General features: G+C 45.0%; 2 protein-coding genes across 3 annotated transcripts; both read right to left on the bottom strand.

The window, feature by feature from the left end:
* Window positions 1–9,794: 9,794 nt before the first annotated feature.
* LOC128307285 (uncharacterized) lies at window positions 9,795–12,458 on the bottom strand. Of its 2 annotated transcripts, none has more exons than XR_008287616.1 (2): window positions 10,567–11,648; window positions 9,795–10,034 (listed from the first exon to the last, which is right to left on the bottom strand). XR_008287616.1 is itself a non-coding variant. In XM_053045048.1 (2 exons), the coding sequence occupies exon 1, from the start codon at window positions 12,247–12,249 to the stop codon at window positions 11,746–11,748; it is 504 nt and encodes a 167-aa protein (XP_052901008.1). In that variant the 5' UTR covers window positions 12,250–12,458; the 3' UTR covers window positions 9,795–10,034; window positions 11,694–11,745. The 2 variants fall into 2 exon arrangements, 1 of the variants encoding a protein (XP_052901008.1); XM_053045048.1 differs by lacking the exon at window positions 10,567–11,648 and adding an exon at window positions 11,694–12,458.
* A 690-nt stretch (window positions 12,459–13,148) lies between these two features.
* Window positions 13,149–13,978, bottom strand: LOC128307286 (uncharacterized). Its single transcript, XM_053045049.1, has 2 exons — window positions 13,886–13,978; window positions 13,149–13,803 (listed from the first exon to the last, which is right to left on the bottom strand). The coding sequence occupies exon 2, from the start codon at window positions 13,591–13,593 to the stop codon at window positions 13,240–13,242; it is 354 nt and encodes a 117-aa protein (XP_052901009.1). The 5' UTR covers window positions 13,594–13,803; window positions 13,886–13,978; the 3' UTR covers window positions 13,149–13,239.
* Between the last annotated feature and the right edge of the window lie 143 nt (window positions 13,979–14,121).

Below are 14,121 nucleotides of genomic sequence, written 5' to 3'. Positions count from 1 at the left end.
GCGGAGGTTTTATTGGTGTGCGTACCGGTGGCGTGATGGTGGTGGTAGGTCATCCCAAAACCGACCGTAACCACCTGCATCGGTTCGGCAAACCGGTGGCATGGGTTCCAGCATTCCGGACACGTTGTCAGAGAACGCCTTCAGAAATGTACCTAGATCAACGGGAGCTGATAACAGCTGGACGTTGCGTTGTGGTGTGCAGGTGGTTAGCAGCAGACACACTGCACCAAAGAGAGTAGAAAAATACCTCCTTTGCCCCCGAAACGGTACTGGTGCGACAGCCGTGCTGGGAAAAGATGCACACCATACACATGGACCGGTCTCGGCCAGGACAGCGGTGGCCGTCAACCCAGGTGCAGGTCATCCGCGTGACAAACACTCGGGCAGGAAGTGAGTCTGGCCCGCACACAGCGAACCGAACCGAAACCAAAGTGAACACAAACTACATTACCTCCCTCCGGTACCATCCTGCCCACCCCAAGCTTTTTCTTCAATCCCCCCAACCCCTTCGGACCGCTAGTAATGCAAGGGGCGCAACAGCACCCTCCCCGGAGGGGGGGGGCGTGAAAAGTGGACGTCCCATAGAACTGAAACTCTATTAAAAGTTTCGAATAATTTGTAAATAATATTAATGCAAGCTATACACACCCCGTTTGGTTGGCACCGGGGATGGAGAAACCCCAAGAAGCAAGAAACGCTACTGATAGCCACCTAGGCAATGGTGTTGGGGGTATGTGTTTGTGTGTGCGTTGTGTGTTTTTTTTTATTTTCTTCCCTGCTTTTCCATCTTTTATGCCATTCTGCTGTTGCTGCTGCTGCTGCTACCACTACCCGTACTATTCGCAGGCGTATAGGTGAGGCAACAGGCGACATGTACGGTACCGGTTGTACTAGCTACTAAATTTAAAGCTGCCAAGAGTTGACTATAAACATTAAAAATAAATTAAAATCGGAAGCGAAATAATGGCGCAACGAATGGTGAAGGAGCATGAGTGGAATGTGGGCGTCTGTGGGTGGTAAGAAAGAACAAGATGGTTTAATAAATTGTGTAAGCGGGGCTGGTTACAATAAAAAAAACAAAACAAGAAAAGAGAACTAGCAACAAATAGACGAACCGGGATGCATTCGGGAGACGTCGTGGTAGACGGTGTAAGGAGTGAGTGAAGGCAGCAAGGTTATACATTTACTATTTTGTTCTTTTCTGCAACCATTTTGTATTTTACGCGCACAAACACACACACACACAGCATCGTTAGTGGAAACTTTGGAGCAACACCTACCGGATGGAGTGGGGCGTTGTATGCGCGAGATGCATGTTTAAAGCACTGTTCTTTTTGGCCATTCCCTTGCAGTGAAAGCACGTCGAGATGCATGTACATGGTAGAAGAAGGGGGGTAGGGATGGGGGGGGGGGGGGGCGAGAATGCGAGGGACCGGAAAAAGGAAAGAAACTTGTTACACACGAAGTTCATCCATCTCGCGTTTGGGGCAGGAAGGTGTTGTTGTGCTGTTGCTGTTGATTTCATTCCCGCCATTCTCCCGTCTATTTCGATATTGGCTGGGCGATGACTCTTTTTAAGAGGAGTAAGAAAAAAAAAACTACATCAGTCAGGGTGGAATGGACTTTAAATCAAGGCGTACGATGAAGGATGGTGAATGTGATTATGATGCACGAAAACCGAGGCTAAACTGCCGCCGCAGGGTTTGTAGCCGCGAATGCTTTGGATGCCGTCGTCGTTGTTGTTTGCCTCTTCTTGGCTGTTTTTTTTTTCGTCTCTTCTTTGATTAATTGTACTAGCGACCTCGGAATGATGGCTCCCGTCATTATAAATAGACTAGCGTAGCAGGTGGAACGATGCGTACGATATTTTGCCTGGAAAGGATGCAGTTTTACTGCTTGTCAGTGCAATACTTCGTCTGCCTATGATGGGGATTTTCACGTTTTCCCTCCACTTCGTAATGCCCATCGTAACCTAACCTGTAACGACCCCAAACGAACTCACTGAGACGGGGTGATAATTGACTCACTCAAAATAACTTTCAGCGCGGCATATTTTTTTTCAACCCCTTTTTTTGCAATCGTTTCCAATTTGAAACCCCTGGAATATAGAGACTGTCTGCAAGGAAGCTTACCGGTCGAAGAATGAAGTCCGGTGGTAAACCAACGATCCATTCTTCCCGCCACGCGGTACCCATTAATCATGACCCCATGACACGTTTTGCCGTGCGCCTTCGGAGCGAAACGGGAAAGGCGAACGCGTGACGCTGGCGAGTAGGGCTGTGTAAACAGAGTTAATGAATTTCAATCAGACACACCATAGACCGGGTATTTCACCATTCACGAATTGTTTCACCAAAGGTGGAGGAGTGTGCTTCGAGGAGTCGGGTTCGCTTCGTCACTCAGCAGGTTTCTTTCGCTTTGTTTTTTTTTTGTTTGGTTCGTTTCCTTGTTGACATGGGTTTTTTTTATTATTCATCCCTGTCGCGGATACACGATTGAAAGGACGTACAGAATGGAAGAAAGGAAGTTAGTCAATGCATCAATCAAGCTGTTCCATCAGCTGTTCTCGTACGGTTACACAATCTACTGGTCAGCCACGTACGTAACAGCTGAGTATTCCGCCATGTGAAGATGTGTTGTGAAAAAACCGCACTGAAAAATCACAAACCTTCTGCGGTTAGTCGTTCTTGCCGAACAGGAGATATGTCAAAACCATAACTAATTACCATAGTGAAACTACAAATCTAAAACAAATCAAACGGAATAAGTTGTTCTTAGTGTCGCATCTTGTTGCACAGATTGCATACCTTCGGGCGCTTTCTAGAATAAATAAAATTTCTTTGTCGCGCCTAAAGGTATGCAATTCGAATTGTTTACATCGGGAGCACTACATTTTAAGTGTCTTTGCAGCAAGTGTCGAACGCCGGTATGATGGGTTGCTTAATAAACAACGCAGAATGAACCAAATCAAACGCCGGCCAAATATGGTGGCTTAAACAGGCTTGCTTTCCAGCACACACAAACATATGTACCCATACATTCTCATACATGCATAATCAGTAGAGTCAAGGATGAACGTAAATCTTATGAAAAGAATCCTGTAAGTGAGTGATGTAATATATGAAATGGCTACGCTATACGGTCCTGCTTTGGGAATATATTAAAAATATACATTAAAAAAAAAACCACTAAGCGAATCCGATCAAATCAATTTGAATGCTACGTATGTGTGCGATGGTTTGTGTGTATGTATGTGTGTGCGTGCAACTGTAAATATAGAATCGTCATATCTCTGTTGCGGAATGGCGGTGGCGGTGACCAAAATGTAAGGGGACTTAGACTAGAAGTACAATAAAGAAAGAAAGCAAAGTAAATTGGCCGACGACTTGGAAGCCGTGTGCCGAGACTAGTTTGTTAACAGTGCGACACATATTCATACCTGCCTGCTACTTCGCGGCAGTCTGTTGATGCGGACAGTATGCAAACATATTGGCTACACTCTTACGCTTAGCTGCTGGACAAACACATATACGCCCGCAAAACGTCTACTCACGCACACTGGCGGCCACCAGGCGCCTCCATCGTGTTTTCCGTTTCGCGTGTGCGAGGATAAGTGGTTTAGGTAATGCAAGGAAGAATAATAACGTAAAACGGTGACAGTAGGATAGTGGATATGCTTATATGCGCACCGTAAGCGTGTGATATAAACATAAACATATACATCAGACATATCTGCGTACACTAGGCTAGGGAAGGGAGAGACGATTGGGTGACGCTAGATATATAAATATCAACCGCATAAAACGCGCCACAATGTTAAACCACTGGCATAGCTAATTCGCATTAATCCTACGCAGCAAAAGCGATCGGGGCGAGGAAAAGGAGAAGGAAACAAAAAAAAAGTACATGAAAATCTGTGAGCTTTCTAAGCATCGAGCAATTATTTTCGGTACCCTATTGTTGGTTTGGGAACGGTCGGGTTTTGCGTGGGCCCCTGCCCGGATTGATGTGAATAAAACATATCCCGGACAATGCTGCTGTTCACTATTTGCTGTCAATTTTCCCCCATGCTGCGGGCCGGGATGTCAGTTTGGGAGGGATTTTTTTGTTAGATGGATGAATTATACCGCCTTGCCGTGTTTAGGATAACAAGAATTACTCGCAAGCAGCCCGAACTGCATCTAAGTATTGTGTTAATATCAGGCGAGCGGAAGCGTATGGAGAACAAAAGTTATTCACACGAATGCAAATGCAACAACAAAAAAACGCATTATCCGTAGTATTTGTTAGATGAGAGATGAATGTGTTGAAACGATGAGATGCAACATACTGGCAAATGGGGATTATTTGCAATGCACTAAAACTACTGAGCTAAAGATATTAGAAAAAATCTTATTCTACGGTAAAATTTATATTAGTGTGGATACAATTCATTATTAAGTGAAATTGTTAACTATTGTTAATTGTTATTTACTGCTGTTTTTCACAAAAAATGTTACTAAATTAAATCAAAACATTATTAATTATTTTATAATTTGAATAAATAATTGCTCTTAGGTTATAATTCGATCAATTTTTATAAAGACTACGCAAAATAAATTAACCTAATAACGGCCTTTTTGAATCAACGGCCATGACAGCGGATTGATCCAAGCATAATTTGTGCACCTGTAAAGCATGCAATCACTTGTTCGACCACGAGTTGCTTGCATTTAAAAATTTGGTCCTCAAATTGCATACTTTCAGGCGCATCAACGAATTGGTTTTCAAATTGCAATTAAAATTCTAACTCGGTTAGGTTTTACAGCCATACAACATTTGCTTCTGCAGCCATGTTTGAAGCGTTTCATCGAGACAAACATACGGATAATCTTAGCGACTAATGCAAAGACAAAAAAAACACAATCAAAACAAGAAAAAACAAAAGCGTACCCATCCCAAGGGTACCCAGGGATTGGCAAGTTTGTTACGGAAATCATAAGATACAAAAACAAACCAAACTAAAACAGATAATAATAATTATTCAAAAGCAGCTTACAAACAACAAAAAAGGGTATAAACGTCACATCAGGACAACATAGGTAAGAACTGACCAACCAGCCGTGTCGGGTGCCGTGTCGTTTCGGTCGTACGAAGCGGAAAATAAAAGCACACCCTCAACTATGAACACTACACTCAGATACAGAAGGGATGGAGGAAAACAAAAAAAAACGGATACATTAAATCAACAATTATGAAGTATCATAACGCATAACGGAGTTAGCTCAAGTGCAGAACGAAGCGATACACTACCGCAACACAAACAAAAAGACAAACTCTCTAACCTAACGTGTCAATGGGATATAAGCAGCGGATAAAGAAAGCAAACCATGATTACAAACTCCCAGTATCCAGTATTTATATGAAGCGAACAAAAGAAAAACTAAATAATAATAAAACAAGTTGTTATACACTTAATCGAAACATCGGAAGAAATGAAGCAAAATGGTGACTTCCCACAGTGCAGGGGGGGAGGAAGGAGTTTTTGGAGACGTGCGTCTGTGGTAGTGGAAGAAATCATTAGAGCAGTCGTATCTCGGTTCCATCTTGTTCGGAGTTTCCTCTATCCAGTCACAGCAGTCGCGACAAAAAAAAATAAACCAAAATAATTCGGTGTCCGCAGGGAACCATTGAAAGACAGGTGCAGGAATGAACAAAAAAAAGGGGGGAGGGAAGGGAGAAAACACCCCCCGCAAAAGAGCGCTTTCTTCCAGTGACCGTTCAAGTGAGTGCTTTGCCACATCAAGTTAAAAAAAAGTATGTAAAATCGAATTAAAAAAAAATCCAAAAAACCAAATACAAAGACAACCAACACGAAAAGAGAAGAAAAAAATACCCATCGTGGTACGCTGTTGTTAGTGTGTTACACCTTTTGGTTTGGGGACATTTCGCAACATTCGAAAATCTGGTCGTTACTGTGCTTTTGTTTTTTTTTTGGTGCTCGTTTAATTTGTGTTCCTTTGCACTTGTTAATGTCGAACGGATGAAAAGGGATGATGGTAAGCGATGGGTACCGTTTTTGGAATACACAAGTGAATATAGCACTGGTGGAGGAAGAGGGTGGGAGGGGGTGCGGGAGGGAGAGGTGGAGGAGGACCTGAGAGTGTCAGAATATATAGCTACGTTATGCCAAACGTTTGTGCAGAGTCTCCGAGCGACCGTAAATTACACCACCAATGCATATTTTGACAGTTGGCTAAAATAGTATACATACACAAAACAGCTAAAGCACTCGAAAATCTGGTTCGAGATCAAAGAGAGAAAGAAGGAGAGAGAGACAGAAAGAGAGAGATAAAGAGAGATTGAAATTGAAAAAGAGACAGAAAGACAGAGAGTGACAGAAATAGAGACAAAGGGATAGAGCAAGAGAGAGAGATCAATAGAGACAGAAAGAGAGAAAAAGAGAGAAAGATAAAGAGACAGAGAGAGGGAGTGATAAAGAGAAAATGGAACAAAACAAAACACTTTCAGTACTGCCCAATTGTCTTTGTTTTTAAACCCCCCCCCCCCCCCCCCCCCCTCTTGGCGGTGGCATATAATTTAGCCACCCTTAAAAATACACCCCCACCCCCCAGCAACAACAACAAACAAAAAAAAACATGCTGCGTGATGCGCTGGTATTGGTTTCGATTTAAGTGCATTCGGTCAATCATGTACGGGGCTTCGACGACCTGGGTACGCCAGCAGAAGCTGCAAGCAGAGGTGAGTGGTTAAATAAATCATGATTATCCTTTTCCTTTCACTTTTTTTTCTCGTCTTTACTTGGTTCAGTTTTCACTAAACAACCAAAACACTCGAATTTTTGTACTGTTGCTGTTTTTGTTTCGTCGCTTGGTGTTTTATTTTTGCTTGGTTCTTGGGTTGGGAAGAAATAAAAAAAAATTCCTCAACGGTATAGGTTAAGTGGGAAAAGTGAAGAGTGGAAAAGTTGGGAAATGGGAGTGGGGTGGGAGTGAGGAGGAAGGGAGAAGAGGATGAAAAACATACACACACACACACACGCACTCACCGGGAACCAAAAATCTGTAAATGGATTCACCTTCAAAAGGAAAGTTTATCCACTCTGCGTTCCTTTCCTTCTGGGCGTATTTATGTTTGTGTGTGTGTACGTGTGTACGTGTGTACTTACACTCGTGGGGAGTTTTTTTTTGGTTACATCCTCCCTTTTTTGAAAATGTACCTTTTTAAATGTATACAGTGTTTCATAATAAATAAAATTACTACGTGACACGTTTGCGGAACGAGTGTAAGAAAAAAAACGCGAGTGTGTTCCGAGGGAGTGTTTGGTCGAAGGATGTTTTGATCTTGGGATCGTTACCGTCTCCGTAACTGAATGTTATTTTTATGTCCTTCGCACCGCTGTGTGCTCGGTGCACCGTTCAGCACCGTTTCATCGGTGTGCGCCCGGCTTGATGAATGGAGAAAGGCTACCCACACCCAACCCCACCCATGCAGGAACACACCGGACACCGGGACACTCCAGCGTATCCAGCACAGTTTTGCTGTTCCTTCTATCTTCGGGCTGGAATTTTGATACCGCCCAAGGATCGATTGACAGCTTTTGCAATTTAAAGAGTTGAGCGGGAGTTCTGGAGCACCTGCCGGAGTGCGTCAAAAAAGTTGCATCACTCGCAAATCCGTCATGTACGTCCCGTACAGGTTTATGTACACGCGCTCGGCGAGTCTAGTCACGCAGCGGTACCAAGAAGGGCGTCGAAGCTAATCGAAATTTCACAGCGAAAAACTTTTTGCGGGTTAGTGTCGGCAAATCATCAAATCATAATTTAGCCGCCCGGTACACGCGGGAAGGTGGTTACAGAGCAGCCCGCACTGAAGGGGCAGATTGAGCATCCATTTTCATTTCCCAAAAGGCTCATCGTTCCAGCCGGCAAGGGCCGGTGTCTTTTCGTACGAAAGGATCAAACACATATGGGACACGCTTAGAAGTCCGTCGAAAGTCGAAGAGCACCCTATAAAACCGAGGCGGTAAATGCATCACCCACGCTTGCCCACTAACACCCCAAAAGCCCAAACAAACATTCATTCGAAGCGTCTGAAAGCTGTCACCTTAATTTAATTTATTGCCATTAAATGCTCAACCTCGTGGCTTTCAGCTGCCATTTTCTCTGATCTGCTCCGGTTCCGGTTTCGGACAACGACAGCGACGACAACGGTGGTCTCCACCCTTATTCCACATTGCCTTTATTTTCTTGTGCATTACCCCGGGGTTTACCATCGTCTTGGTTCGGTTCCGGTTCTAGACTGGCAAAGGTCCACCAGAGCAAGCCGAGGATTGGTTAGTTTTTACAAATTTATTTATTTATCACCACGCTCCAGCGTTGGGAAACTGCTGAGAAATGGTACGCCCGGCAGTGGGATCCCTAAACCTGAAGCCGTATGTAACACAGCCAGGACACCCGGGAAGTAAACAACCTTTCCAACAGCGGGCAAGTCACACATCCGGCGAAAGGCAAAGATCTCCCAGTCTATTCGTCTATGTTTTTTTTGCGGATGTAACCCACGCGGCTACCTCGCCTACATTCATTTCAATCGGGTAGAGTTAAGAATGAAGAACAGTCCTTTGCCCCTGTTGCAGGTGACAGCTGGTTGGTTTTTTCTATCTGGGGGACTACCCTCACCATTGCTTACTCGGGGTGTATTAATACACAAACAAACTACAAGCGTCCATACCGTTTAGTTAGATCCATGAAATCCACACTAGCTTTGCCGTTAATTGACATTTACGAACGCGACCGGTGAGGTCGCCTCTATTGACTATTCATACCTACTATTCCAGGAGTTCCACCAGAGGATGACAGGTGTTAAGCGAAAGCGAAAACAAAACCAAGATAAGCACACAGTTACGCACAATTACCTTACACTAGCTCAACTACTATCGCTTCATTAGTTGAGCGGAATTTTGCTACAACGATTTACTCCGGTGTACACGTTTTTAGATGTGTGTAAGCGGTGGATGTAAGCGTTTTACGGCAGAACATTAGCAAGGAGAAAGTTAATTGGGGATAAGTGTCATTCGTTGTGGTTAAAGGACTACCGCTGACAGTTAATGCGATTAGTTTGTCATGCAGATTGCATACTTTACAAATGCTTATGCTTTAATTTATAGATTGTTTATAACTTTTACCTATTAAAATGAGGAATGGGGAAACCCTTTTGTAATGAATTTTCTAGCCTAGCTCATTGACAACTCTTCATCATCGCTGTTCGTGCTTTAATTTTCTCACCACTATCTAATGGTAGTTGTGCCGTACGGGTGTCCGATGTCCATAAAGCATTCGAATAATATTTTGATTTATGCAATGTGACTGGTCAAAGTCAAACATCGGTATGTGCACTCAGATAGGCGAACACGCGGGGTTGTTACGGGTAAAGTTTTGAAGACCACATGGCGAAAGTGCGTCCCCGTTTATCAGGCAGGGTCCGAGGTTCATGCTGGAACTGTAATGCACTGGGTATAATTTATCTTATACCTGGTGCAGTACTTCCAGTGACTGCTCTGAACCGTTCTGGTATTGGTTCGAAATGTTAGTGAAGCATTAGTCACACGGTTTTGTTAGTGAATGTGCGACCTTAGATATGAAGCACGGTGAGTATCACCGGCATAAGAAAACGCACCAATGTCAATAAAGAATGATAAGTGGCCCGTGGCGCTGCATCGGTGTAGAGCAGCCTTATGTGTGTGGCGTGCTGAACACGCGTCGTGCTGAACCGAGAGACAAAACAGACGCACATGATGAAGTAGAACGGCTTGTGCAGCTTTTATTCAGAATAACAGTACTGGTAGTCGCTTATATATCATATTGTAGCATTGTCATTACGCTAACACTAGGTAGTGGTGGTTTACATAAGTAGAGGCTCCGCTTCACTGAGGATATAAGCCCTGATGGCATCATGGAGGTCTAAGCTTTAATTTTGTGTGTTCAACCAGTACCAGTTGCATGGATTTTGTACAGTAACGTAGGAGGTCCTGAGAGCTGTAAAGAGATCAACGGTAGTTGCAACCTGTTAAAATCTGCTTCCAGTTACATCTTTTGAGTAAGCTAACAACACAGACACACCAGCGCGCGTTCGCATCCACTATAGTTTGACCACCCGTCGACAATAGCCCCACAGGTCTATGTTGTGGGTTTTCGGACACTTGGAGTTCTTCGGCGAACTCAGCACTTTCGCGTAACGGTTATCACCTCCGGCACGGTAGTATATCACCCGTGCTGCCTCCGCCTTGGGTAGTTCCTCGACCAACAACACTAACGCGAGCAGGATCATACTGACCGCAAGCAAACGCTCGACTCTCATGGTGTTCGGTAACAGAATTTAAAGCTACCTCCAGGCCGGAGTCACTAAACACGACTAAGCAACAAAACTTATGGAGGTGCATTATCACGAGCTGCCTTTATCTGCTTTCTAGTATCTTTAGAGATATAGAAAAAGATACCTTGCGGGTGCTGGGTGCGTACTGAAACGTTAACTAATCAATCAAATGAGCATGGAATGTTGAAGCTTTACCTATCAGTTATCCGGTGTTTTATAAAAAATGAATAATCATTTGCATCGCTTCCGAGTCCGGCCAATATGATAATGTGCCCAATTTCTCGGGAACTAGCTATCGCGGGGCGATTTCTTAAAACGATATAGTATTGCGGCACATTCCGCGGAAGTCTATCGCCTGACCATTTCCACAGCTGCTGCCAGCGAGATTAGGCGACCGAAGTATGTTGCCCTTGTTCACGTCGGTATTGGTGGTGCTGGGCTCTGCTAGCGGACGCCAAAATATTATCCGTACACCGGTGGTAGCGGGCACTAGCAGACCCACGGTAAGCAGCAGCAGCAGCACTAGCGATAATCGGCCCAGCGATCCCATGTTTGTGAGTTTTGTCTTAATTTGTATGTGAGTTTTTGAGCGATTTCAACCCTATTCACCGAGAGCACTTTCGCAGCAGGAATTATGGCTGAGACTGCAGCACTAGACGGTACCACGGCGACAGATATGCGTCGCTGGATAGATATACACACGCACACTACCGCCTGGCAGCCAGTGGAAGATGGTGTAGGTAACTAGTGGCCCTAGCCCATCATTCGACGGCACCGAGAGTGCCGATCGAGCTGATAACCGATGGGGCAGAGCTTCGGTGGATCGAAAATGTTCGACTTGTTGACGGTTTGCGTCTCGTTATTGTCACGGTCCGGCCTGTAGAAGATAACCCGGCGCGTTGCACGTTGAACTAACGGTACCGTGTTGCCAGCTACGGTTGGTCGAAACGGCACGCCGCTTATCAGCACGATCAACACGAGAGGAAGAAGCAGTACCAGGCTGTGGCGCAACATCTCTGTTGGCAGAACCCAGCGTAAAACTGACGCACTAGTGCGATTACGGGTGATGACTAAAAACCGAACACTTTCACAACGGTCCCAAGCCCATCGGAAGACATCCACTTTCATGTTTTGTTTGCATACTCTATCGCACTGATAAGATAAGACGTTTGCAATAGCCAAGCATGCTAGCAAACAACGGCGCTGATCGGGAATACTGACGTTTGACGAGCGATCGAGTTGAAACAATTCTTCACACATTCGAAGCAGAATTGGGACGGAACGCATACTAACAAGCGCATCGGTTGCACTGCCACACTTACCTTTAACCTGTCATGTCGGCGTCTTTGGTGCTATTTTTCCGGACCCTGCACGTTACGCTGTCCCGTCCGAAGCTGTGTGCGTTATCATCGGGTCGGCCTCCTTGATAATGATGGTTCTTTCGTGCGGCTTGCCGCCATATTTGGTTGCAGTGATTGATGGACGAAATAGATACTTGTAAATCGGACTGACATTCTCGTACACCGGCGACGGATAGGTGGTGGGTACGATTGTCGTTTTCGGTGCAGTTGTCGATGTGACAACAGCCAACGTCGGAACCGTACTAGCCACACCGGTAGCAGCCGTGCTGGTAGAGTGCAACAATTGACTACCAAGGAAGTGATTCACCAGCGCATTATCGACACCGTAGAGTGAAGGTCGCTTTTCCGTACGAAACACCTCCAGCACCTCCTCTACGTGCAGTACGCCCGGTTGCGATGGTTTGCGTGTGCGTATATACTTCCTGTAGACGAGCTGGGACTGTGTGTCACTAAGCGAAACAATGCCTACCGATAGGAGCAGCAGTAGCACGACAGGTTGTGTGCGAATCCGTCTCATCGTGATGCTGATAGTGGACTAGAAAATTAACTGGCCGAATTGTTTCTTATACGTGAACGCAACGAATCACCGAAAGACTTGACCTCTGCATATACGACGCATACAGCTTCGATGACTTATCAACGGCTCATGGTTCTAGTGCAGTATCTTGAGCAAATCATCTAAGAAGATGAGTAAGTATGAGAGTGATGTGAGCTAGAATGCTTTCCCATCCCAGACTAAACGAAGTAGGTGCTCAAAAGTAGGCGCAAGAGCCATACCTCACATGTATTGACGCCTAACCATGCAGAATGCCTAACTACAACTAGCGAAGGAAAGTATTTTGGTACTATTGTGTCCAATATGGCAAATATGTAGCTACTTAGTGTAATCAGTAATAACCCTGCTCCGAAACGGTAACATCGGTAGGACCGAAGTATTGCGTTAAGATCAGGGACATTCACAAAACAGCGATAGAGAGCGATGGACGTGCGTGGGAGAGATCAGCGAATAAAGAACCGTTACAATAGGATATCGTCAATGGACGTAATTCTCGCAACTCTTAAACCCGTGAATTCTCTCAGTAGTTCTGATACCAAGAGATCATGTATGCCAAGAGAAACTAATATTCTCTATGAAGATACACGATGTCTTTGTCCAGGGATTCAGGGCATTCTTGGATCTTTTAGTTTCAGAAATGAAAATGCGAGCTTTGGAGCATTTGAGTTTCAAGAGATGTGGATTACTGTGGTAGAGGAGATGCTATAAAGTCCTGAGAATTTATATGCATTTATAATCAAAACAACATCATGCAAGTTTTTTCGGTAGTGTGATTGCCTTTTTTAAGTTTGAAAAGCATTTCGGAAACCTTATTGGTCATTGGCTACAGATTTTCAGAAGAAACATTACCCGACTTGATGTATCAAGCAAAACTTTATTCATCACCAGACTTGGGTGAGATGCTTTCGTGCGCTCAATGCCATTTCCGTGCGGAACGTATTATCAAAATCATCAGAATCCAGCAGTTGCTTTTGGTGTGGTGGTCGGTACTGGTACCTCCTTGGAGTCGCTGCTGAACTTATCGCGCAGATAATCGCGCACATTGGTGGCATACTCCTTCGCCTTGGTTGTGCCCTTCTTGACACCGTCCTTCACCTTCACCACACCTTCCTGTACGCCCTCCTTCACCTTGGTCGATAGGTCACCGAAGAAACCCTTTACACGGTCGATCGTACACGGTTGCTCCTCGCTCGAGTCCACCTCGGCTAGATCGAGATGGGAACGTTGCTCCGGAACCGATTTGGACGTTACCATTGCAGCAACGACCAACAGCACACCAATCGATAGAATCAACTTGGAGCCCATATTCACCTGGTAGACGTACGTTGGAAAGCAAAATCTAAACAAGACTACAATCTCCACCAACCACAAACGATCTGCAAGCTAGCGCGTCGAATAACGTTCAACACCGAAAGCACCTTGACGGTACAGTGACTCGGGTAGGCGATGGTTTTTCCAGCGACGACAAACAATACAATAACAATAATCACACCAACATCAAACACCAGAACCCACCTAAAAACAAACGAAAACAAGGTGTAACGCTCCGGGTGGCAAGACCTTAGCTTCGAGGCCGGTGCACGAACGCGCTAATTACCTCACACGAGAACAAACTAGCTAGTGTGGCGTCGGACCCACGATGAATACTGTGCGGCCGAGAGGAACACTCTGCCACGGGTAGACCCCCGTTCGAATTCATATAATCTTACGCTACCGCGAGGTGGGGGCGAACGTCTTAACTGCGTAACGGCTGGCGGCGTAGTTTTATTTATTAAATCAACATTGATTGGATGAATGACAGCACCGAAGGATGCTGCGCTAGAGGACGCCGTA

Source organism: Anopheles moucheti, chromosome X (assembly GCF_943734755.1).
Source record: "Anopheles moucheti chromosome X, idAnoMoucSN_F20_07, whole genome shotgun sequence".
NCBI lineage: Eukaryota > Metazoa > Arthropoda > Insecta > Diptera > Culicidae > Anopheles > Anopheles moucheti.
This window is presented reverse-complemented; position numbering and strand designations above follow the sequence as displayed.